This window comes from Solanum stenotomum, chromosome 2 (assembly GCF_019186545.1).
Source record: "Solanum stenotomum isolate F172 chromosome 2, ASM1918654v1, whole genome shotgun sequence".
Lineage (NCBI taxonomy): Eukaryota > Viridiplantae > Streptophyta > Magnoliopsida > Solanales > Solanaceae > Solanum > Solanum stenotomum.
Genome location: NC_064283.1, coordinates 64602808 through 64629727, shown reverse-complemented (window position 1 = coordinate 64629727; position 26920 = coordinate 64602808). Strand labels below are relative to the sequence as shown.

Here is a 26920-nt window from a genome sequence, read left to right as displayed (position 1 = left end):
ACGTATTCATGCAAAGTATCTAGAGAAAGATTGTATTTTAAAAGAGTTGTGTTAGTACGTAAAGAAAAAGATGTACTTTTATATTCAGAAACACGTTAATGTTGAAATTATTTTCAGTTTACTTTTAATAAGATGATTTATAGTGTTAGAAAATAAATTTTGTGTCTAACGCAATCAAAAGTTTAGTTCATATGATGGGAATTGTCCAATAACTATATAAACCAATATAGTACTATATAAGGAGACCAAATAATCTATCAGTCAATGACGTGGCAGGACTGAACATCTGAAGCGTGGATAATATCAGATGGAGAGCCTCACATCGAGTAAAATTATAAATTGAGATGAATCTGACTCTACTACTATATGATAAAAAAGAAGAAGATCTAACTCTACCCCAAAAATATGATCATGATGTGACGATTACTGATGTCTAAATAATCATCAATGTGAAAACTCAGACATATAAATCACAATTTTTAATAGTCTTCCTTCGTCCTAAATTTAGTATCTAATCAAACAAGAGCACACAAAATCCCTACAGTAACCTGATGTCTGACATCATTGATTGCTTACATATATATAGTTTTAATTGAATGAATATTTTATCCAAATTACTTTAATTAGAAGCTTCATCTGATAGTCCTTCATATTTAAAAATATATAATCAAGAATTAATTACTACTAATAAAGAGACAATTGATAATAGACGTGACTTTCAATTCTAGTGAACCAATTTTGTCAATAATCAAGTTTTTTTTTTAGAAAAAAAAAAGAAAAAAGCTTGGTCAAGAAAAAAAAAGGTACAATACTATATATGTAGTACAATATATTATTTATATATTATTAATTAGCCTCTAGAATATGATGACGCAATTTTAACGTGAAATGTTACTCGTAAAACATATTTTTCCTATTTTCTTTAGAATATGTTCACTATGATTTTAAATTTCTAATTTTTTTCGCTGGTCAAATACTTTTCATCGAAATATTTTCTTTTATACCGAACACACCTCAAGTTCCCATGATAAATATATATATATATATATATATATATATATATATATATATATATATGCTATCATCATTCATGATGAAATTTTATAAAGAAAATGCTTTTGTATTTTTTTAATAGTGATCAGTAGACTTTGAAGTGGATATAATTGACAAAATTACACAACGACTTCAAATATATGTGATTTTACATATAAATTCAAAAGTTCATTGTTTTAATTTGACTAACTGACTATCAAAAATTTATATTAACCCTGGCATGTCAACATATATAATAGCTTTTCTTGTTTTATTTTAAGAATAATGTCATCTTTTTATATTTAGTAATTTAATAGTTTTAAAGTTCTCATTTGACCTATAATCACGTTCTCTTATTGGAATTATGTGACTTATTTAATATTATATTTATTTCAGTTCGAAATAATTTTATTAGGTATGAAGTTCACGAGATATTTTACAAAAAAATATGATATTAAAATTTATGAACTTCTTAAGACATAACATTCCGAAACTATCAACATAAATATGCCTTATTTGTTAGTTATAAACTAATCTTATGCCTCAAATGACTTAGGTAGGAATTAATTAACTGCATATAACTTATTATGTCTTCTAAGTCATAACTTGTGTTATATTATGATATCATAAAGATATTAATTATTATTTTTTGCATAATAAGGTGAGAGTATAATATATCTTAATTAGTCATGATTAATTTTAAAATTTCTCGATATAAATATATATTTATTATTTTGGTATAAATATATTTGTCTGATAAATGTTTCTATCATGCATATTCCAACCACATACGTAGCTTTAATTATCAAAGAATAGGAAAAATTTATATTTTAAAAATTGATAATATAAGTAGGATTTCAAATTATTTGTATAACGTACATCATGAATGATATCATCATGTAAAGATGATGTATAACTAAGTTTTATCTCTTTATCTTTATCAAAAAAAATATTTAAAAAAAATGGAAGATGGAAACTCTATTATATAATATGATCTGCAAGTCCAAATAAAATAAATAAATATATAAAAATATCCTCATGGTCGTTGTTGATGACTTGTGATGAGAAGAGTCAAAAATATCGTCGTAGATTTTTGTTCCCCTTTTGATATATTTTAGTAAAGATCCATAATTTTTGAATTCTTTATATACATAGAAAAAGACACATGTTCTGACGAGAATTTTTGTACTATGCGAGGATGATTATATTAAAAAAATATTAATTATTGTTATTTGTATGGGGTAAAAATCGCTCTTGTCCAGATGAACGAATGATAATGAAGGGACAATGAGAAAATGTTGAATGGATCCAGGATCGAGCCTAGAAATAAAGTTTAACAAACTCCATGCTAGCTTAATCGAAGTTAGACATATAAATTGAAATTGATCATACGTAAAGTAAAATGGAAAACAAAGAAATTTATAATTGCTAGAATACACTTGATGAATTTATTCATCACTTTGATTCTCCATTATACAAAAGCATCCCAGATTAACAAGATTCGAGAAAGAACCACATCCCAGGTTAACATGATTCGAGAAAGAACCGCATCCCGAGAAAAAAAGAAGAAGAAAGAACCATAAAACACTAGTAATCTAAGTAGTGATATATGGATATGCCTTGTGAAAGTTCTTTCCATAGTAACTCATCTACATTCTTATTATTATTATTATTATTACTAATACTATGTGCTTTGACACTTGAACACTCAATTGTTGTGCCACCACTAGACATTTTTTGTGGTGTTTTTCCAGTGAGTTGTTGAACAATGTTCCTAAACTCAGTTGCATTTTTGGCATTTACCATCACTGGACTATCTATATACTTCACTTTTATAGGCTCTCTTCTTTGATTTGGCTCATCCATGAAGTTTAAAACACACACACACTCTTATATCTTTGGATATTTGTATTTGTGCTTAAATATTGTGTCTAAGTGAAAATCTTGAAAGCATGCTATTTATACATATAGGATATTGAAGAAATTTCCAAGAAAGAAAGAGGAAGGTAGCTTCTACTGTTTGAATGAAGTATAGTCAAGGGAATTAAGATTGTGACATGACCATGCATGAGGAAACATAGATTTTTTTGTTTTGTTTGTCTGGTATCTATATTGGTGTTCGGACTAACTTGAATCAAAGACGGACCCAAGAGTTGAAGATGGCGAGGGCATAACTATTAGCAATAATACTCCCCCGTTCCATATTAGTCGATCATAAATATTAAAAATAGTTGTCCACCTTATTAAATCAAGAAAGTATTTATCAAATTTTTTCTATATTATACCCTTGCAATTAATTCCATTTTTTGAAAGTGTTCATATTTGTTTGTAAAATTCTCCAAAAGTTTTTTAAGGGATGAATTAGTAAATTAATTATCTTCTAATTTATGATGTCTTAAGCATCGTGCAAAATAAAAAATGATTAACTAATATGAGACGGAGGGAATAGATCTTAGGCATGACTCAATAGTCAACCCCAAAAGTTAGAGGTGAGGATTCATGTCTAAGCCATATTAAATACACATCCCCTAAACAATATTTGATGTGGGATTCTTCATATCAAATATATGGAGAGTGGACAATATAATATGGGGGTCAATATCGAAAAATAATAATTCCCTAAAAAATTGAATCTTGGACTTAACTCAACTTTAATAAAAATGAAAAATTATAGAAATCCCACATTTTAGTTTACTTATTATCATTATTCCCTATAAGTTTTACAAATCTCCAAAATCCCTCATTTTCGCGCATCAGATTAGTGTATCAGCACTTATATTATTGTATCTCACGCATCAGATTAATGTATCAACGCTTATATTATTGTATCTCGCGCATCAGATTAATGTATCAGAGCTATACAAGTGCTGATACATGGGCGATATACAATAATATAAGCACTGATACATTAATCTGATGCGTGATACAATAATATAAGCGCTGATACATTAATATGATGCGCGAGATACAATAATATAAGCGCTGATACATTAATATGATGCGCGAGATACAATAATATAAGCGCTGATACACTAATCTGATGCGCGAATATGAGAGATTTCTAAACTTTTAAGGGATAAATTGTAATTTTGCCTTAAAAGTATGTGATTTTTGTAATTTGCCCCTTTAAAATTTAGTTCTTATGGTTGAATTAAACCCATCATTTATTCTAGTTAAATTAGATATCATTATTAAAATTTTAAATTCTAGACTCATCTATGCTTATTCATTTTATTCAAACCTTGATACATAGTAAATAAAGAGGTGTTAGTATCAATCTCTCAAAGTGTGTTGACCAAATAAAAGTTCCTACAGTATCCATTGATTGCTTATATATTGTGGAATATTTGTCCTGCCTTAATTTTAAAAAGCCACAAAAGTTATGTGAACTAGTGAATCTGTGTGCAAATATATGTAGTTCGACTAATTCAAATTCAAAAGCTAAGTAGGAATTATTCAAAATTATAAAAGAGTGGTTAAATAAATAACATCCAATTAAAGAAAACATATTTTTATTTATTTAATTATTTTCTCATGTTTTATTTGTCAATTAGTATGTAACTTCTTTTTTTTTAATGATAGATGATATTGAAACTCCAACCTAAAACTCTACCTGTTCTGATGACCAGTAAAAATATGATTTTGAGCTTAACTTTATCCAAATATCTTACTCAAAATTAATAATATAAAAAGACCAAATATTTCACATCTCACATATATGGGACAACTCAACATTATTGTTTTTTTAAAAAAATAAATAAAATAAATCTTGGTCAAGAAGTAGGTGTATTATATATTAGCCTTTTAAATTGTCGTTGAAGATACAATTAAATAAATAAAAATATAATCTTTCTAATTTGGATGTAGTTAAAGTATGGCACTATGGGTCATTGATTCGTCGAACTTTATAGTTTTAGTTTAAATTTTATTTGTTTTAAAAATCTATTGAATATGTAGTGATTACTAATTTAAAATTTAATAGCTTTAAGTATTTAAAATTCAAAATTTCAGATTTTGTCTCGGGCTATCTTTCTAACCGCACAAACTTCGATCACCCATTTACGTGAATATAATATTTGATTATGTATCAATTATTTTATTATGATATTAACTTGAGATCATTATAAAAATTTATAAATTTTAATTTTAATATATGTCTTTAATTAAAATTTTATTTTAGACCTTTATTTATGTTGAGCCGCCATGACCTCGACCCCACTAAACATGCACGTGGTATATAACGAATATTGTCAATAAATTCTTTGGTAGTTAATATGCAAAAATATATAATCCACACATTTGCTTTTTTCTTTTCTTTTTTTGTAGTAGACTTTTAAGTGCATGCTGGAGAAAAAAATTCCACAGCCTCCAAAAATATGTGGTTTACGTGTCAATTCAACAGTCCATAATTTTGACTGCCTGCCTCTAAATTTAAATAAAAAGTTGGAGAATTTATTAGGAAAGTAGTAGGAAGTAGCTTGCAAAAATCTAAAAATTTATACCGACAATCAGAATCGAATTTAAAATTTAAAGTTTATAAATTCTTATCGTAGTTTCAAGTTAATAACTGAATTTATAATCAACTATTTTAAATGTTTTAGTAATTTTTTTTTTATATATATGTAATTCATAACTTTTAAACTAGGTCCGTCCCGAAATAATGAGGACATCAATGATATCAGTATCAAATAATTCTATCAAGGTGATAGAACTTGTAATTATTACCTATGGAGAAAGTAGGGCCTTGATATATTGACCAAAAAAGTTGAAATTTAGAAGGTATGAAAAATGTCACAATTAAAATTGACCTTTTGTTGAAGAGAAGTCTCATTTTATTCTCTTTTTTAAAAAACAGAAAATAAGATATTTTTCACCCCAAATTAAGATATTTTTTGAGAAGCTGTCATAGTAAATTAATAGGTAAGGAGTGTTACATTACAACAATAACAATGTTTCAATCTCAAATAAATTTAGGTTGATTATATAAACTTTTACTAATCATTGTTACTCTATTGAAACTCATTTGAAACTATTATAATATACAATAAAAATAAAATTTTAAGTCCTTTCAGACAACTTCCTTTCGAGAAACTAAAAGTTCGAAAATTTATTTGTTAAGAACGAATTACAAAATAAAGATTCTTTTTCATTCTATTTTTCAGATCACAAGTTCCAAAAGTATTTTTTTTTCTTCTTTATACTCTGTGGTCAATCAAACACCTACTCATAAAATGCAACATAGGGAGTAAGCTCTAGCTTGATAGATGTGTTACATGCCATGTGTTCCTTCATTTTTCAATGTAATCAAGACAACTAAGTAGAGGATCGGAAGATGTGAGAATGACTGAAGGTGGTTCTATATAAATAGCTCTTACGCTTTTACAACTCGTACCATATAAATGTCATTTAAAACTCTTAAGACAAACTGATTATACAAGCTAATCAAGTAAAAAAAATGCTACTTTCTGCATTTCTACAAACCTAGTCTAGAAATAAAGAGGATCAAATTGTACATAGTGTCTACTCTGAATCCTCAGACATGGAGTCATCAGCAGGAAACTTGCGGCAACGAGCAAATACTCGCGGGGTATATGACGTTTTTCTACTATTTGAAATTATTGACCTCTTTCGTTTCGAGGTAAATCCTAGCCCAGAAATTGCCTGAGACAACTCGTCCATATGCTTTTCCTCCCGAGCCCTGCTACTTTCCTCAGCAAACCTGTAAGATGAGGAATAGTAACTTTATGAATGACATGGAACTTGATTTTCGTAATGTACACAGTGGTAAAGGCAGGATTTTCATCAAGGGTGTTCGAAATAGTTCTTGCTTGTGTCAAGGGGGTTTAATATGCAATATATACACACAAATATCAGATTTGACCTTACATATAGAGTGTTCTTTTCCGACAAAGGGGTTCGGATGACCCCCTTCTGTCATCCTTTCTCCGCCCCTGATTATGTAAGGTGGGATCAAATATGAATCCAGCTACTTGTTCTAAAAGAACTGAACCTTTGGAAAGACAGCACAGACACACCTTTTTCATAACTTAATCCGAGTTCACGTGGTGTATTCTTATTTTACACAGAAACCATAAGTGAGAAGTTATGGGGCTCTTATCAATGTAGGACTTATTGACTAATAATTCATTCTCCGGTCATCGTGTAGAGATAGTCCGTTCTCTTTAGAAATCACGATTCAATGAAAACTACAGAAATATCTTATCTGAAAGTAAAGTAGAAGTCAATGGCATAGGAAGAGGAAAGTTGAGGAGGACAGCAAGCATCATAGTCTTTTGCCATTTTCTCCGTTTACTTTCTTCATAAACTCCACCTCCTATCTTTTCTTTACTTTAGTTTTTTCAATTCCAATAGCACGAACAAAGAAAGCCAAAAATATTGTTCATGTAAGCAAAGAATGCAAAAGAATTCATAAAACCAATACGATAGAATTTCTCCCCGTACACGATCTTGCTAGAAAAGCCGATTCTATGGTAAAAGCCAAGTCATAAGTTACTTCATACAGCAAGTATGGCCTGCAATGACTCAACTCCTAACTACAATCACAGCACATCATACCAAGAGGCAGGAACCATGAAATAATACGACAGTTTTTCATTCATCATCATCCAATATTGAGTTGACTAAAAATTCTTACCGTTCGCGTATGATCTTAAATGCTTCTTTAGTTGCATAAGGAAGCCCAGTCTTTGGATCACGATACCTAAAAAATATCAATGATGAAAACAACACTTAGTCAATAGTACAATAGACATCCAAATTAAAACTATTCTACAAAGAAAGATAAGGACCTTGATGACAATACATCTAGGACACATAACAGGTCATGTACACATGTAATCTCTCTTTTTAGGCAATAAAATAAAGGAAGCTTACAGAAACACAGAAATATTGTCCAAGGGAACACAATATAGCTATGTTGCTCGGACTCTTCAAAAATGCCAACGGGTGCGTGTCGGATTCGCCAAAAGTAGTGTATTTTTGGAGAATCCGAGACGGGTGCGGCATCAAAAGTGGAGAGTCCACGCAACTAAGCAGTATAGAGCTCCAATATTGGATTGTGCATGTGTCTCTCTGTGTGAGAGAGGACGAGAGAGAGTCAAAGTAAGAAGAAACAAGGAAGGTATTGTTTGGAAGAGCCAAAATGGAGGTGTGACTTGACCCGTGTCTGTACTAACGTAAGACAGGTAACAGATTGAGCGGAAACAAATGGATCAAGCCAGAACAGGCTACATCACATATTTTTTTTCTGGAGACCTTACAGTAACTTTGAAGACTAGAATAGATGTACACTTCGAATATTTTTGGTTAAAAATCGGGATATTAGTTGGTATAGAGAGATTTGTTCTAGAGCACACTTGTAGAAATAGTATTTTATTCTAAATATGCCAAAATCCTAAGAAAGATCTTGGACGTTGTTGCAAAGTTGAAAGAGATGCAGTAATATTCATCTGGACTGAAAGGAGGAGAAGCTCTCTAAACAAGACAGGAATTGAAGGAAAATCGTAGTTATGGGATTTCAACACTATGAAAGAAGTGTCTGAGGTCGCAGAGCACAAATGACACCGGGAGGATGGTCAGCTATCGCATGTAAAATCCAGAGGTTCATAAAGAAAAGCATCAGCTATCCACCATCACCTTCTCAAACATTAAGATCGAAGTGTTATGCTGAGTTCGCTGGACCAACTGAATGGCCAACCTCACAGATTTGAATACAAGAATTAGTCATCGACAGGACCAGAATCTGCATGGAGAAGAAGACAGCAGAATAAACACTAACACCCTGGAGAAATGTTTGGATGGAAGGTTCTCTGACAAAATTCAAAACATCCCAGAAACCATAGAGATTATATGACAGGCAAGCACATACCTGGGAGATGGTGAACTAAATGTCAATGAACTGAGGATAAATGAAGCTCAATATGATCAGTTAGTATGTACGAGGGCTCAATAACAGACTTGCGCAAACTTGTCAAATGTTCATGCTGCAATGGAGAGCTGAGATATACAGTCTATTTAGAGACAAAAAGGTGTCTTGGGAACCCGCTGGAGTTAGGAAAATGGACTAGTAGATGGGCCAAAAACACTTTTAAACAGGCTGAAGGAAGAAAAATAGACATTACTTTTATCTGGGATAAGAGGATCTGGAAATGCAAATTTCCATTTATGTTCTCCACTTCTCCAAAGAAGGTGAAGTGCCAACAATGGATTTACATGGATCTTCTTGGGGGTCTACAGCTCTAACGAAGGAGCCAGAGAAGATACCTGTGGTTTCAACTGGCTGCTACTAGAGGTTATTAGGGTGGAGATTTTAAACTGACAGGTAAGAGAAGGGAGGAGTAACCACTAACCAGAGCAGAACATTCAGTTGCAATAAGATCTCTCTCTCAAAAGACTAGCTCTGATGGATACTGCCCTGCTCGGAGTTAGACTTATTGGTTCAACGGTTCCGGAATACCTCGAGAATTGACAGATTCTTATTAAAACGGAGTTTGAGCTTTTGTATTTTGTAAATATTGTGCACCAGCTTGGTGCCTTCTACGGGATGAATCTTATAAGAAAATAGGCTAGAACTACAAGTTTTAGAGAGCATGATTGCTAGCATTCACTAAAAACAAAAAACAGTACGAGAATGTGGAAAGAGCATGTTACCGTGCGGGCAACCCAGTAACCGCACACACTGCCTTCTGGGGGTCTGTAAAGATGAAACCAGTCAATAATCATAAGTGGCCAGTCAATAAACATCTGAAAATACTTTAACAATGTGGAATCAGCCATGCCTATGAAACTGATTGTTAGGGAAATGTAACTGAGAGGAACGGGATATATCAAGACTTGTAATTACATGGAGTGGATGTTGTTGAGATCTGTGAACCGAAAGATGCTCCATTGACAAATTCTAGGTAGGAAGAACCTGCAGAGAGCAAGATACCACTAACATGCATGGTTTGGAATGATGGAAAACAACTGAATTTTCACAAGAATATCAAACAAAAAAGCATTTCAAGTGATAGCAACTGTAGCATATGAATGTTTTAGAGTTAATGGTCACCTAAATTATCACCTTTTTTTTTTTTTGATGACAAGGGAAACACGCAGCCGCTACCCTTTGGGTGTGCATAGGGTAAAACCCCCACTCCTATGCAATAGCTCGCAAACCACATAGGAGAGGTAACCCGCACTAGGCAAGCCTGGTGCGACGAGCTCAACCCAGAAGGCAAACCCCTTGCTTTCGCTGGCAAGGGGTTTCGAACTTGAGACCTCCAACATGGAAGTCCCAAGCCCAAACCACTGGGCCACCCCGAAGGGTACACCTAAACTATCACCTATTCGCATGTTTCATACCTCAACTATCTATTGTTCAATTTACCTAGCCAAACTATCACTTCCTTTGTATTAAAACACACTTCGATGCTCAGTTGGCCTACATGCGCCTGTTGTCGATTGGGAACAAGCATTTGGCCAACTCAATATCGAGGTGTGTTTAGATACAAAAGGAGTGATAAGTTTAGGTAGGTAAAGCAAACAATGGATAGTTGAGGTATGAAACTCATGAAAAAGTGATTGTTTATGTGTGTATTTGACCATTAACTCAATGTTTTATGATATAGAGAAGAGGGTACAAGCTTTAGGGGTCCCAAATTATAGTAAGGAACTTGCCGTTTTTGGATATGTATCGTATCTGAGGACCATTGTAAACTGCTTTATGCACGATGGCCTTTTTCTTGACTTCTTCTTCCCTTGCTAGAACCCGCTCCAAATTCCTCAGATTCATGACCTCTGCCAATTTTGTCAAAGACAGGTTACATATCATAGTGAAAAGTGCACAGATAGGAACTGAAAGCAATTTTATAGAGTAAAGAAATGAACCCAAACCTGTTTGAGCTGCTTCAAGAAGCATCTCTTCTTGAGTCATCTTCTTTTCCTCCCCTTCCTTTTTTCTTTTTATAGGCTGAAGAATCAGAAGCATAATCAGAAGATAGTGATGCAACAGAATTGTGGTAGAAAATAAAAACAAATTCTAATTTCAGTGTCCAAGTAATGTTTTCTGAAATCAAGAAAAACCAGCACACGCACAGGATTACAAACTAAATAAATAAACAAGAATAAAAGGGTTGTGTCCTAAATCCAGAAAATAAAGAAGTCTGCCATGTAAGAAATTATAGTTTGTTAGTTGTACTATCGTGAAAAATAGCATTATAGTGCAAACACCAAACCTTTGTTGTTGCCTGCAAGGCTGCACGAATGGCTTCCCTTTCAGCTTGTTTTACAACGACAGCCGTTCTTGTTGATTTCCTAATTGTTCTTTCTGCTTCAGTATCATCATGAGCATCATGATGTTCAGAAGGGGTGGACGGATCTGGAGCTTCTTCATTTTCTTGGTGTGCCTTTTCTGTCTTGGTAAGGGTTTTCATTTTCTTTTTCTTCTTTGCAGGTGGTCTTCCTGGATAGACCAATCGCTTTTTGGTCCGTGTCCTGCCATAGAAAAGAGAAGAGTATAATCTAAGGACTATCCATATGGAGCTAAAAGGACACTTCCCATCAACTTGAATGTGTCAAACCTGTCATCTGGTTCATTTTCTCCTTCTTCATCAGGTTCGGGTTCCTGAAACAATATTAGGGAAGTCATTTTTAACATAGGTCATACGAGAACAGAATTATCGAATAACATACCCTTCCAAGCTAGAACTTCCAGTACAAGTAACCAATCCATCACTAAAATTTGAGAAATGAAAGGTTCAGTGATGAGAAATGGAACACTTAGAACTTACATCTTCATCAAAGTCACTGTCAAAAACATCCACAGCTTCCCCTTCCTCTTCATATTCAATGTCATTCTCTTCCTGATTTGCATCCAAGCAAAAGCTCATTAAATTCAATTAGCAAATTTGCCAAACAAGCACAAACCAAATATTTTACGGAAGGTTGGTGGCTCTGGATCACCAAACCAATTAAAATATCAAAACATTCAGGCCCGGTTACAACCATGGATACGAGATGTCAAGGCCTATGGTTTGAGTAAAAGATTGCACTCCAACTACTACTGCTAGGAATAATGGAGGCAGCAGTCATTTTCACTCAAACTAGTGCTGCTGGGAATAATAGAGGCTGTGTTGTTATAATTATCATCATTATTTTAGACAAGTAAAGTAAAGAGGCAGCAGTTATTCCAGAGAAACTTTTCTTTTTTGATAACCATGGTGTGTGGGCTAGCTTACGCACACCTCGACTAGTTCTATCAGATACCAGTCACCTCCCACCACAAGCAGGTATCAGGTAAGTATCAGGTAACTCTGTCCACCAAAGCTAGGATAGATAGATGGTAAGAAATCACCTAATGTTTTTGTCTCAAGAAATCACCTAATGTTTTTGTCTCAAGAAATCACCTAATGTTTTTTGTCTCTGATAGGATTTGAACCTAAGACCTCACAGTACAAACTTTCCTTTGTTATATTCTCCGTAGAAGCACAATTACGTCCATATTTGAGAAACATCAGTTTTCATCATTTTCTTGGTGTTCCTTTATCAAAAAAGAAATATCATTTTCTTTGAGCTCTTATGCTATTTTTGGACTTGCCAGAGAAAGCAAAGAAACGTGAATCTCTAAAAAGCCAGTAGCAGTTGCACTTCAATCTGCCTCAATAATCCACATTAAACACGCATCGGATACTAAAGCTTCCGGTTTCTTAGTTCACAAACTTTCCAACCCAGAATCCATTTCACTGTTTCCTACTAAATAACAAGCTAACGAATCCCTTCTTGTTTCCACTGAACATGCCTATCCAAACTCGTTGTAAGGCTCCTAATGATCAACTTTATGAATATTCTCCATTCTATTCTGAAACTTACAGTGGATACCTAGGCACAAAGAGACAGATGAAGGGTGCAGTAATTGATGAAATGTTCTGCAACTTGAAAGGCTCAGGCATACATGGTTTGGGGCAATTCTTCCCAACTTTATTTGAACTTCTTAAACCTAAATTAGACATAGTTGACCTATCATTTCCCCTTACCATCCATCAACTGATATAAACTTAACATGGTCAATGCATATTTTTCTCCTGACAACACCCCCCCAACTTTGGTCCAAACCCTGTATTTGTATTAAAAACTCATCGAATAAGTACAAATTATTAATTTTAGAACCCAAAGCTTAAAAAGACAAGAATCCCAAACCCATAAGTTTCAAACCCCTGCTCCACCTCTGCCCCCAACCCCTCACGAAAAAACCATCCAGGATAGAAAAAAATGATCTTTTTTTCCATAAAGTTTCAAAAAGATGTTCTTTTCTCTATAAATTTGTTCCTTCTTGAGCCGAGGTTCTATCAGAAACAACCTCTCTACCTCTGAGGTATGTAGTAGTAAGGTCTGCATATACTCTACTCTCGTCAGATCCCAATTCTATACAAACATTAAGCTTAAGTTGCTACCTACTAACTACAATTACAATAAACACAATAATGTAGTAACATGTTATTGAAAAAACAACATACATCTTTAAGAGCTTCCTGATTCCAGAAAAGTTCATCCTCTTCTACCTCATCATCCAACAATTTAGTCATCCTGTCATATAAAAATCCCATTTTTACAAGAAATAAAGTTAAATTAAGCTCAACCCACAAAATTATACACACAACAAACAATCCCCAAACCAAAAATAAAACAAAAAATTAAGAACTGATTAAAATTGGGTTTCTTGATTTACCGTTTGCCTCTAGTAGCACGAGAAGTACGATCGAGAAAAGCGGCATTTCCCTCTTTACTGGTCTCCATATCTGCTGATCAGATTTCAAAATCTTGATTTTGGTTATATAAAGTTACAATCTTTTACAGAGACAATTTGTCGAACAGTTGGTGTTCGTTAAACAATCACAAGTACTAAACTACTAATAGTAAAGAAAAAATAAATAAAAATTCTGTCTCTTCCCTTTATTTATACATTAGACCAGAATGGAAAATTAATAAAAGTAAGAGAACTTAATTGTGAATTTTGTTTCTTATATGTATCCAAGTTTTTTCAAAAGAGATCCGAGAAAAGCATTGAAAACACTCAAATATCTCTTTATTTGATTAATTGAACTTAAATATATTTTCGATCTTACAACATGAGTGAGATTGGAGGTGTGTCTATGTTTAGTTAGTCACGTAAAGGGATGTTTCCAACGTTGTTAATAGTTTGAAAACAAAATGTTTTCAATACTTTTCTTAATTTTATAAGGTACCTATTATTTTTCAGTAATGTATGAGATAAATTTATCCACTAAAGTTTAGATAAGTAAAAAAAACAAAAAGTATTTTTCCCTTCACTTGAATTTAAACCTTTTATATGTGAAATAAATATATACTCCTTCCATCAAATAATAGTTGAGTCTTCATTATATTAAAAATAGTTGTTCAACAATATTTATTCAATTTAAAAAATTAAGAGATAAATTACTTTTTGTATCTATTTTACCCTTGCTATTAAATATGTATTTATCAAAGCGTTAAATTTAATAAAGTCAAAAGATAGTATAGCAATATTACCCCTATTATTTATTATTTTTTAAGAATATGTCAAATTAATAGTGGATAACTATTATTAGACAAAAAGGATATTTAAGAATTATAATTAGTACTTAATATTAATGTAAAAATATATGTTTGGGAAGTGAAGGATATATTTATGAATATTAGGATGGTAATATTTCGAGGTAGGAGTAAGATTAGGTACATCCCGTCATTAATATGCCATGGAAAAACTCTCAAAAGTTTAAATTAAAAAAGAGAGAAAAAAAAACCCGGATCTAACTCTGTTACCTAAAAGGGGTAAACGAAATTCACCATTGAAGTAGCTTGGAAGTTGAAATCCCATTGAAAAAGAAGAATTAAAGGAATGGTAAGCTTCATTTTCTTTGTAATCTTTGACATTGTTGTTAAAAACTTGGAAATTATCTTCCATTTTTGGTTCTTGATTCATAAAAAAAATTGCTTCTTTTTCACGGTAAAATGTCAGTTATAATGCAGTGGAGCTCTTCCTCTAATTGGGAAGTAAAAAAGATTCAATTTTTATAAGTCTTATGTATTTATACCAATACTTTGCTTCAAGTATCCTATTATTTTGTTGTTGCTACAGTTTTGTGTTTGTTTTACATACTTATGTTTTATTTGAGTCTGAGTGTTTATCGAAAACAACTCTCTACCTTCATAAGGCAGGGGTAAGGCTGTGTATATCCCATCCTCACCAGATTCCGCTCGTGGGATTACATAGGGTGTGTTGTTGTTATTGTATATGTATTTATACCAAGTGTGTGTAATGGTACTTGGAAACTGCTTACTTTAATTTGTGTTCTTGTTCATTGTCAATGTGAATATTTGTACTCAAGAATAAAAGAAGAGATGAGTAAGCTTTGGTTTCTTTGTACTGCTTGACATTGTTGTTAACAACTTAGCATAACCTCCCATTTCTGGTTCTTAGTTCAGAAAAGAATGCTTCTTTTTCACTGTAATAGTCAGCTACAATGGAGTTCTTTGCCTGATTGGGAAGTTTAAAAAAGATTCAGTTTTGATAAGTCTATGTATTTATAGCAGGTTATTGCCCATCATCATAGTGTGTGTAATGGTACTCGGCGCCTACTTAAATTTGTGTTCTTGAGGATGGTCAATGTGCATATTTGTACTCAAGACTAAAAGAGGAAAAAAATATTTTTAAGTGAGTGTCATGGGTTTTAGGGAACATATAGAAATGTTACCGCAAATGGGACATATTCAAGGATATTCTGATAAAGATGGAGAGACCGATCCGTTGATGAAATTACATAATTGTTGTCTATCTAATAACTCAGAGACAAATTCAAGGTTTGAAAGGAGTGAGTGCAAAACTACACCTGCTACTCTTGTGACATTGGGACATGAAGTAGTATAACTGTGTAAACTTTTTAGCTATATATTTGTATGTAATCCAGCTGCATTTATCAAAAAGTATATCGTTCCAGCAGCATCAGCTGGAAAAAGGGTAGATGCCTGTATGGTCTTTCTCTTAGGTTTGATTAGTGTTTCAACACTGTAGATAGCTGCTATTCTGGGATTGGGCTTATTCAGTGAAGTTCGCTGCATGTTTAGCTGCAGTTCTGCATACCCAACTTAAGGTCTACGATTGGATTGATTAGTCTGGTACACAAACATATCTGTTACTCAATCCATAGATGAACAAAAAAGATATGACAAAATGTGTAGATGTATTCTGTTGGAAGGAGGGTGTCCACTCTATGTATAAGAAAAATCTGTGTAGTAGTTATTGTTCACTAAGCAATCTCCTTTACTCATCTTGCCATGCCGGATAACCTTTTAAGTTCACGAAAACCGACTGTCATTTGCTCCACACTCCATTGAAAGGTGGTTAGTTGATTGAGTTTTAAGTTGTAACAATCGTTTTGACTTGGTTAAAAGCAGTAACTGCTCTTCCTTCCAAATTTCATCCTTCTCTTGCGAGTGGATAAATAATTTTTCCATTTTCAAGTTCCCGAACCAGACATGAATCTTTCATTTATTTGGCTCTCACGCTCAATTGCTTAAGGTAAAATTCTCATATCTTTTTTAATGAATTTAATTAGCCTATATTCTCTTCCTTGTTCATATTCCAAAAAGATATCAAAACTAATGTAAGAGCCAAAATATTTGGAGGATTCTTCTGACAAAATATAAAATACTCCGTATGTAATTGTCAGCAAAGTTTTTTTTTTCAAATCCAGAAAGCTCTGGTTACTTAGAATAAGTCATTGATTCAGTATTGGATAAAGGGGGTAAAATCCTCGTTTTTACAATAAGTGGTTCAAATCATTTTATCAATTTGAGTATCATATATCAATAAAATATTTATTTTTGAAACCACCTCTATATTAACATAGTGATAGAATGATTACCATGTTGCGTCTAGAGTTCAAAGAGTTTGTTTTAACCATGTTAATAGGAGCTAGTCTGACTATTATGTGGTTAATGTACTTATGTCCATATAGATCAAAATATTTGAGAGTGGTAGTACTATCCATTGGCTAACCACCCATGTTGAACATCCAGTGTCAATATGCAAAGATTTGAGCTCAACTTCCTTCCTCTAAAACTCATACTCCAAAATTTGATATTAACGTCAATGAAATTGAGGACATGCATGTCCCGTGGTTTGATTAGACTGTTGACTAAGACGTGCATGTTTCCAGTTGCACCTAATCACGTTGCACTAACTTGGTGCTGACGAGGTGATGATGTGACTATACCATAGTGCTGACTAACAATGACATGGTGTTGTTTAGGGAAGATGAATACTAACTTGACATTCTGGGTGATATAGATTGATGATATCAATTTGAGAAAAATGCGGACTGATGACTTGATAGGTAACATCTGGCTCACAAAAATTGTTGGTGCATGAGATATGTGGTACAGGTGCCCTTTGAACTTGAGCTTTTTTGCTATCATATTCACATAATGAGACTAAACTCTTGGTGTAACAACGGAGAACGGGAGAGCGACTTATTCTATCCATTTTTGCAAATTTGACACTCCCTCCCACAACCTCCCCAAGTGCACATATATGTGAAGAAATCTACATAGAGGATATGGACAATTTAGAATAATGGTGATTCAAAGAGCTTAAGTAACAAAGCCTGTCTAGTATTTAACCTTGAAATTCCGTGCTATTTGTTACCTTATCTGCTATGTGCCGTTATCTTATAGACGCCTCCCTTTCCTGTGTTGAATTAACTTATCTGGTGCTTTGGACAGGAAAAGGAAGCAAAGAAAGAAGGTTTCAGGAAGTATCTGGAGGCCAGTGGAGTTCTTGATGCTCTAACCAAAGGTGGTCTCTAATTACTTCCTAAGTTAGTGTGAATGCTCACCTTTTTATCTTCGTTTTGTTTTCATTGGAAAGAGTTTGACCTCATTTTATATGTTTTTCCTGTCATTGTAGTCCTTGTTGCACTATACGAGCAGAATGACAAACCTTCTTCAGCTCTTGAGTAAGTATTCTTAAAAAAGTACCAAACTCTGTCACATCCCATGATACAAGGTGCATGTTGTTTCCGATTTGGACTGTGTCTGTGTGAAAATTGTCCTTCAAAGCAAAATGTTGTAGATGATTAATAACATATCTTGTAACTATAATGTTCAGGTTGGCTGGAAAACTGATCATATCATGGTGTCATCTTAAAAATAGACATGCATATTAATAGGCACAAAGCTTTTACTCGAGTGTCTTCTTATCATCTCACGGTTGTGCTGATTATTGCTTTATGGTCTTTCTTTGTTAGAGAACTTATATTAAACGATCGTTTGGTTTCTGATCTCTCAGATTTGTCCAGCAAAAATTAGGTGGTCCATCACTGTCTGAATATGAAAAGCTACAAGCCGAGTTATCAGATCTGCAAATCAAGTATAATGAACTTATAAAAGAAAACCAAGAAAGATGCAGAGAGGTATGACTTGGTTCACTGTAATATCTAAGCTCTCTAGAAGTTCAGATGATTGTTTTTGTTGCGTCGATCTACAAATGCACCAGTCCATAGGATGAGGATGAGGTAGACCTGAAATCACATAAAAGGAACTTGTCTCGAAAGATATACAATTTCTTGAAATTAATGCAGACTTAGCCAAAGACGAGGCACAATGAACTAGAAAGATCCATATTAGTCATATCTACTAGCTGAGAATAGATTTTAGTCTTGTTTGGTACAATGATGACAATGAGTTGAGCTTAAACGGAGAAGTGAGGATTCATGTAGCCGACTCTGATATGTTTGAACTTAGACATAGTAATCGTTGTGTTAACGTTGTATAATTTTATTGTTGTTGCAGTTGGAGGAATTGAAACACACACAAGTAGAAGCATCAGCTAATAAGGAGCTTGATGTAGGAAATACTCATGATGAAGAACTCAATACAGATGTAGTAAAGTGTTAAAAATGCCTTAAAGACTTCAATTCTTTTGAATACTGAAGCTGTTGTAATCTCATTTTTTTAAAAGGAAGTTTGATATGTAATGACGATAGGTCAAAAATCACGTGTCTACAACTATTTCTCGGATACCATCTTCTAATTCTTGAGTAATATATTGTACATGGCTTCGATGTCGTGGAGTTGATTCGCGTACAAGTTACTTTTTCACCCCACAATTTATCTTGGGATTATACATAATTTTTTACCTCATTGACCAAATGATCAGAGAGGCTAGAATCAAGAATCATAAACTTCAAATTTTGGCTCGCCTTTGCAAATGACCTAATGGTGTTGCTTCATATTACTAACACTCAAACACATTTCTCATAACAATCACATCGTATTCTTAGGGTTCAAAAGAAATAAAATTTTCGATTCATGTGTCATTCTTGTCAAAAGTAACCCCTTCCAATCATTGCAATTACTTAAATTAAAAATAACTACGCATCAGTCTCAAATAAGATTTGACTAAATAAATCCTTCTTCACTTCTTTGTTTACACTCATTTGAAATGGAGATTGAAACACAATCTACAAACATGATAATTCCACGAGTCGAAAACCAAATCATGAAGGAGCAGATACATGTCCAATATTTCGAGCATATATTAGACGTGTCAAATGGACGGATTGAGCCTTAAATGAAGAAGGGAAGGGTGAGCCCCAAGTCCTCTAGAGTTGTAATAAGATACATAATCTCTCACTGTTGTTTCTTTGTACAAAGCATGATTTTCATCAGACAACAATTCTTTTATTGGGCCATAAAGTGTATCAAATGGCTGAAATTGAGTTGTGAAAAAACATGCAATTGAAATCCTTGGCCCAATTTGTTTTGACAATACTCTATGCTCAGCACTTTTGAACTTGTCATTTGATAGAAGCTGCAAAATGAGTTTAAGTTATATATATACATCGTTCAATATAATTTTCTTACACCATCAGGTCACGCAAGAGATATCTTCCGGTAAGTCTTTCTCATGATCTTTCACATATAGATTAATATACTGAAAACGATGTGTCAAGTATAACCTATCCTAACACTTTAGATTCCCCTTTGATCGAAGTCACTAGTGACTAGAAACATGTAATCTAATTTTAGAAGAATTAACTTAAATAATCGTCCAACTAGTCATTTAAAAAAGTTAGTGAATGTATAGTTCATGTATATTATGTATGTATATCTATGCATATATTAATACACTAAAAACAATGTGTCCAATATAACCTATCCTTACACTTTAGATTCACCTCTGATCAAAATCACTAGTGACTAGACACATGTAAATCTAATTTTAGAAGAATTAACTTAAACAATCGTCCATCCAATCATTTAAAATAGTCAGTGAATGTATAATTCATGTATAATATGTATGTATATCTTTAAAACGTAAACAGTAAATCTGACCGACTAGATATACTTGCCTGCAAAAGGTCACCAAGATTGATAACTAGGGCTCCAGTAACAGGATGTATATCAATCCATTGATTTTGGTGATTAATTTGAAGGCCACCAATTTGATCTTGTAGGAGAATTGTGAAGAAATCTGGGTCAGTATGTTTAGTGATTCCAAGAGTCTTATTGGGCTCAGGACAAGGTGGATAGTAATGACTAATAATGAATTGGCCTTTTGCACAGTCCATGTCCAATAAGTGATTGGGCTTAAGCCCAAGTGCCTCTGCTAGTAACTCAAATATTGTATGGCCCAACTTTCTTACATGCTCAGAATATTGAAGTAGTTCCTCCCTAACAAAAGAACAAAAAAAAAAACAATAAATAGTTAGAATTAAAGAATTGTTACGAAAAAAGATAAAAGACATTCTTTTAAAACGAACTTAAAAGAAACTTAAATTTCCAACCTCACCTCACCTTTCTTTATATATATATATATATATATATATATATATATATATATATATATAGAAGAGTCTAGGAAGCAGTTGTTCGTCAACATGTCTGGGGTAATTTGCATTAGTAAATATATTGAAATTTGAGCCCTTTTTTCAATGCCTAAAAAGGCATATTGGTGATGTTAAGACTTACTCGGACCTACACGTTCTATCAGATGTAATGTTTTGTAATATTATACTCACTTATTTTGGGCTTTCTTTGTTGTTGCGTTTGAAGAAAAAATATATTATTTTCATGTAAAATTTAATAAACTAATAAAATTTAAAATAATTAATGACTTAAGAATTTCAAAAGGCATAAAAAATTTGGTCGACTCTCTAAAATATATCAATGTCACATAAATTGGGACATAAAAAGTAAAAGATACTACAAATTACAATAATTAACAACTTGAAATATTTAAAATACATATAAATGATTAGTTTTTGAAATTCTAGTCGTACCGCATAAATTGGGACAACGAAATAATATATATTATTTCAAAGTTATATAAATAATAATAATTATAAATCATAATAATTAATAACTTAAAATATTTTTAAAAAGCATATTAAAATTTAAATAACTTCTCAAGTTCCATCTGTATCACATTAATTAGGATAAAAAAAAATAAGGAGAAACTAAGCAAATACCCCATAAAAGTAAAATACTTACAAACATATACCTCTTTACATTCATACCCCCACTAAATAATTACACTATATACCCCCAACTAGTTTCACTTAACTGATACTAAATCAGTATCATATATTGTATTTGTATCATTAAGACCGATGATTTTGCTTAACTGATACTAAACCAATATTATATACTGTATTGATATCATTAAGGCTGATAATTTCGCTCAATTGATACTAGATCAATATATATATTGCATGTATTGATATCATTAAGGTTTCTTGTTCAGAAATTACTCATTAGTCAATGATATTATAAGAGTATATATATAATCATATAGTATCATTGACTAATGAGTAATTTCTGAACAAGAAATCTTAATGATGTCATAACAATATACATATACTCTTATAGTATCATTGACTAATGAGTAATTTCTGAACAAGAAACCTTAATGATACCAATACATTATATATATACTAATTTAGTATCAGTTAAGCGAAATTATCAGCCTTAATGATACCAATACATTATATGATACTAATTTAGTATCAGTTATCGAAAGTTATCAGTCTTAATGACTGGGGATATGAGCTATAATTATTTTTGCGAGAATGAGTATTTCAGAAATTACTTTGGATTTGGGTATGAACGTTTGGTAATTATTTTGAATTTTATGACTTATTTATATAGTTTTTCCAATTATATATATTAGGCACGTGTTGACAAGGGGTCGTATCTAGTATATATATATATAACCATTAATAAAGTAGATAGCTCCTTTTTATCGTGATGAGACCAATTATTTATTTAATCATTTTACTAAGAGGTAGGCCACAAAAGGAGAAAAAAAGAACCACTTTGTCTTTCTCCACTAATTAATTAATTAAAAAAGGAAACCTAAGTGGCACAGCTTAGAGTTTAGACTCTTCCCATTTGAATTTGAGTACATTTTTTGATTATCGAGAAGTAATTTATTCAATCTTCAAAATTAAATAAATATTTTTGAAAAAATAATAATAATATATATATAAAAATTATAAGTTTGCTCATATCAATGTGAAAACCCATAATCAAGGAGGGAAAGACTCTTTTATTTGCTAGCTTCTTTCCGCCATCATAATATATCAATTAAAGCTCACATGGTTTAAATTTTGAAAATCAAACAATATCACGTAAATTGAGACGGAGAAGTAAAATTATATTCCTCTTTTAGAACAACCAACATCATATCATCAAAGAGGGTTTTAGCTGAAAATTACCTGCATGCTTCTGGTAATTCATCTTGAGTAGGAGGATTAGGAGCCATAACACAAGTTAAACTATCCCTCCAATTTGCAGCTTTAGATGAATAAAGATCAAAATTACTATTAAATTTCACTTTCTTCAAATTATCCCTTGAATAAAACTCCATCTTTTTCTCACTTGATTGCTCATTAAAACTTTTAACTCCACTAATCATCTCATCCATAACATGTTGTGGCACACTATGGTTCACAACTTGAAAAAATCCCCAAGTCTTACATGCCTCACCAACCTCTTCAACAATTCTTCTACGTCGAAAATCGTCTCCATTCATACCCTTTAGATCTATAACTGGGATTTGAACGTTGACTATGTTTGAGTCTGAATCAAGATTCTTAGCATTGAACTCATTTTCTGTTAAGGCTGGTGTAACAAAGATCTCGGGAATATGAACTATCCCTGAATCGACTAGTCCTTTTACACCGGCCTTTGTGTCATCGAAGGCCTTGAGATCTTTTGCTCGATCATAGTTTGCCATTTTTTATTTTTATTTTTTGGTAAGAAGAGAGTTTTAGAATATGTTAAGCTTTTGATTATTTTGTAGATCTATTAGGAGATAAGGGATGACAAAATGGACAAAGCATGTGTCTTATTTATACACACGTAATTGATTCAATTTTAGTTGTTTGTAAAGGTTCGATTCCTCATATTGTAATTCTCATAAAATTATTGTATCTCGAATCAAATTAGTTGTCGTATTTTGCTTTTCGAAAATTAATACTTTTTGAAATAAAATTAATTTAATATTTGATATTAGAATTTATATATTCAAATTTAAACAAAAAATACTTTTTGTTATAATTTTTTTTTCATGTCAATTTACTGAAAAAATATATTTTAAAATATCGATCAAAATTTATTTTTGTTTGACCCTTCGAAAAAACAAAATATAACAATTTTTGAGACAAAGAATATTATATTCATGTAATTATATTTTTAGTTTACTCTCACGTAACCATATCTCTAACTTTATTTTTGTTAATTTAAAATTGGAGTATAATATAAGGGATGACATAAAAGACAAATATATGACTAATTTATTTAGTCATATTGACTTAAAAATGAAGCATCTACTTTGTAATCCGGTAAAGAGTAGTATTTAATTAAGGGGTCTTTTGATTAGTGGGACAAAGAATACTAATTTTGAGATTAAATGTGAATTGTTTGATTAGATCAAAACTTTATTTAATTTATTATATATTAAAATATAAGCTTTATTTAAATATTTTTTTACTCGGGATTTCACTTTTTGATGACTCGAATTCATAATCTTAAGATTAAAAATGAGAGGTGTATATCATCTGAACAATTCCCTTTTATCCATTCAAAATAAAAGTTTATCTCAATTTGTCTCGTGTAAAATCAAAAGAAAAGAGTTACAATATAATCATTGAAAACATGTCTTGAATTTTATAATCAACATTTTATAAGAAACATTTCAATATGGAAAAATTACATAAATACATAACTTAAGATATCATAATCTCTAAAATTCTCTATCATTTTTTTTTACAAAAGTCCCCTCTCTGATACATCCATATTCCCTCTCGAATACATCCCTCCCATTAAGTAATGTATCATTTGCATTGTATCGGACAATCAATGAATGTATTCATCATATAGCGATGAAAAATTCAGAATTTGTGTAATTGAAGAAACTTTCAGAATATAATGTAATTCGCCCGTAAACATATGAGATTTCTGTGAGCCTGGTGCTGCGGTTCACAAGTAGTTAAGGAGTCATATAAGAATCATAAATATTTTAGCAAAGTTCAAGACTTATCCAATTTAGCAATTTCAACATTCATTTCAAATCATGGAGTACTAAATCATGCAGTCTAGTCCTTCAAGGACATAATTTTTTATTAAATACGATATCTTAAAAACTTACAAGATAACTTAATTAAAGCTCGTCATATCTCAAATCGTATTCTATTACAAATCATGTCCAAACGAACCCTAAAAACTCGAATTAGACATGGTAGCCTTGCAAGTGAAAATAATATCCACTTTTCCATCCTAGAGCTTTAAATGAAGAAGTGAAGGAAGAGCACCAAGTCCTTTGGAGTTGTAATATAACACATAATCTTTTATTGTTGTTTCTTTGTACAAAGCACTATTTTCATCAGACAACAATTCCTTTATTGGGCCATAAAGTGTATCAAATGGCAAAAGTTGAGTTGTGAAAAAACATGCAATTGAAATCCTTGGCCCAATATGTTTTGCCAATACTCTATGCTCTGCACTTTTGAACTTGTCATTCGATAGAAGCTGCAAAATGAGTTTAAGTTATATATATCGTTCAATATAGTTTTCTTATACCATTAAGCCATAGAAGAGATATCCTTATAGTATATACTATTATTCACGATTTATCGCATATATACTTATAGCGTGTGCTAGAAATAATACGTCAAATCGAGCTCACTACCAACACTCTAGAATCAGTCCATGTCACTAGTGATCTATATGTAATTTGTTTTAGATATACTACCTGTAAAAAAGTCAGTGAATGTATAATTCATGTATAATATGTATGTATATCTATGTATACCAACTTAAAAAAGTAAACAGTAAATCTGTCCGACTAGATATACTTGCCTGCAAAAGGTCACCAAGGTTGATAACTAGAGCTCCAGTCACAGGATGAATATCAATCCATTGATTTTGGTGATTAATTTGAAGGCCACCAATTTGATCTTGTAGGAGAATTGTGAAGAAATCTGGGTCAGTATGTTTAGTGATTCCAAGAGTCTTATTGGGCTCAGGACAAGGTGGATAGTAATGACTAATTATGAATTGGCCTTTTGCACAGTCCATGTCCAATAAGTGATTGGGCTTAAGCCCAAGTGCCTCTGCTAGTAACTCAAATATTGTATGACCCAACTTTCTAACATGTTGAGAATATTGAAGTAATTCTTCCCTAACAAAAGGACAAAAAAAGTGAGAAATGTATGGGTTGCGAGCTATTGCACAAGAGGGGTTTACGTTTATCCAATATGTATCCAAAGAATAGTAACTACGAATTTCCTTAGAAGTTCCAAAAAATAAACATTTTTGCGGAAGTTTCACCCCAGAAAATACAGTCAATGCACAAAATATCTCACGTTGACTATTGATATTACGATAAATATCAAAGAAGGTATAATTAGTAGAAAATTACCTGCATGCTTGTGGTAATTCATCATTAGTAGGAGGATTAGGAGCCATGAGACAAGCTAGAGTATCCCTCCAATTTGCAACCTTAGCTTGATAAAGATCAAAATTACTATTAAACATCACCTTCTTCATAGGATCCATTGAGTAAAACTCCCTCTTTATATCATTTGGTTGCTCATGAAAACTTCTAATTCCACCAATCATCTCATCCATAACATGTTGAGGTACACCATGATTCACAACTTGAAAAAATCCCCAAGTCTTACATGCCTCACCTACCTCTTCAACAATTCTCCTACGTCGAAAATCGTCTTCATTTATACCCTTTAGATCTATAACTGGGATTTGAACGTTGACTATGTTTGAGTCTGAATCAAGATTCTTAGCACTGAACTCATTTTCTGTTAAGGCCGGTGTAACAAAGATCTTGGGAATATGAACTATCCCTGAATCGACTAGTCCTTTTACACCGGCCTTTGTATCATCGAAGGCCTTGAGCTCTTTTGCTCGATTATTGTCTACCATTTTTTTTCTTCCAAAAAGTTAGTGAATATATTAAGCTTTTAATTATTTTGTAGATGTAGATCTAAAAATAGGAGTATAAGATAAGGGAAGACAAAAAGGACAAGCATGTGTCAAATTTTCTTTTTACACGTTGATTCGAATGAGACACATGTAGCATATTTTAAAATTATTTGAGCTCTTTGGACTTGTTGGCCAAGCAAAAATTTCTAAGGTTTCATTGATGTGGCAACGTTTGATTTGACATAATATTAAAAAAAAAAGATCTTTGAAATTTATGATTTGAAACAATTCTTACATATTTGTGAGATTGTAAATCATTTCAAAGTAAAAAAAGAGAATTTTTAAAGTTTTTTTTTTCTTCTAATTATAATAAGGTGACATTTTT

At 32.2% G+C, this 26920-nt stretch overlaps 3 protein-coding genes across 6 annotated transcripts; 1 reads left to right on the top strand and 2 right to left on the bottom strand.

The window, feature by feature from the left end:
* Positions 1-6362: 6362 nt before the first annotated feature.
* On the bottom strand, positions 6363-13956 carry LOC125854421 (SWR1 complex subunit 2). The gene is made up of 11 exons (XM_049533965.1): positions 13757-13956; positions 13545-13614; positions 11823-11894; positions 11613-11656; positions 11268-11526; positions 10927-11002; positions 10711-10830; positions 9896-9964; positions 9703-9745; positions 7688-7753; positions 6363-6751 (listed from the first exon to the last, which is right to left on the bottom strand). The coding sequence occupies exons 1-11, from the start codon at positions 13822-13824 to the stop codon at positions 6553-6555; spliced, it is 1086 nt and encodes a 361-aa protein (XP_049389922.1). The 5' UTR covers positions 13825-13956; the 3' UTR covers positions 6363-6552.
* An 854-nt stretch (positions 13957-14810) lies between these two features.
* On the top strand, positions 14811-19172 carry LOC125854422 (uncharacterized). The gene is made up of 5 exons (XM_049533966.1): positions 14811-14929; positions 17812-17884; positions 17996-18044; positions 18377-18500; positions 18880-19172. Exons 1-5 carry the CDS (start codon positions 14927-14929, stop codon positions 18982-18984), a joined length of 354 nt encoding a protein of 117 aa, XP_049389923.1. The 5' UTR covers positions 14811-14926; the 3' UTR covers positions 18985-19172.
* Positions 19173-19426: 254 nt separating this feature from the next.
* Positions 19427-26634, bottom strand: LOC125854420 (1-aminocyclopropane-1-carboxylate oxidase homolog 1-like). Of its 4 annotated transcripts, XM_049533962.1 has the most exons (4): positions 26290-26596; positions 22809-23083; positions 20442-20763; positions 19427-19900 (listed from the first exon to the last, which is right to left on the bottom strand). In XM_049533962.1, the coding sequence occupies exons 1-4, from the start codon at positions 26533-26535 to the stop codon at positions 19637-19639; spliced, it is 1107 nt and encodes a 368-aa protein (XP_049389919.1). In that variant the 5' UTR covers positions 26536-26596; the 3' UTR covers positions 19427-19636. The 4 variants fall into 4 exon arrangements, with proteins under 4 accessions (XP_049389919.1, XP_049389920.1, XP_049389918.1 ...); XM_049533963.1 differs by lacking the exon at positions 22809-23083 and having other exon boundaries at positions 26015-26598; XM_049533961.1 differs by lacking the exon at positions 26290-26596 and having other exon boundaries at positions 22809-23395.
* Between the last annotated feature and the right edge of the window lie 286 nt (positions 26635-26920).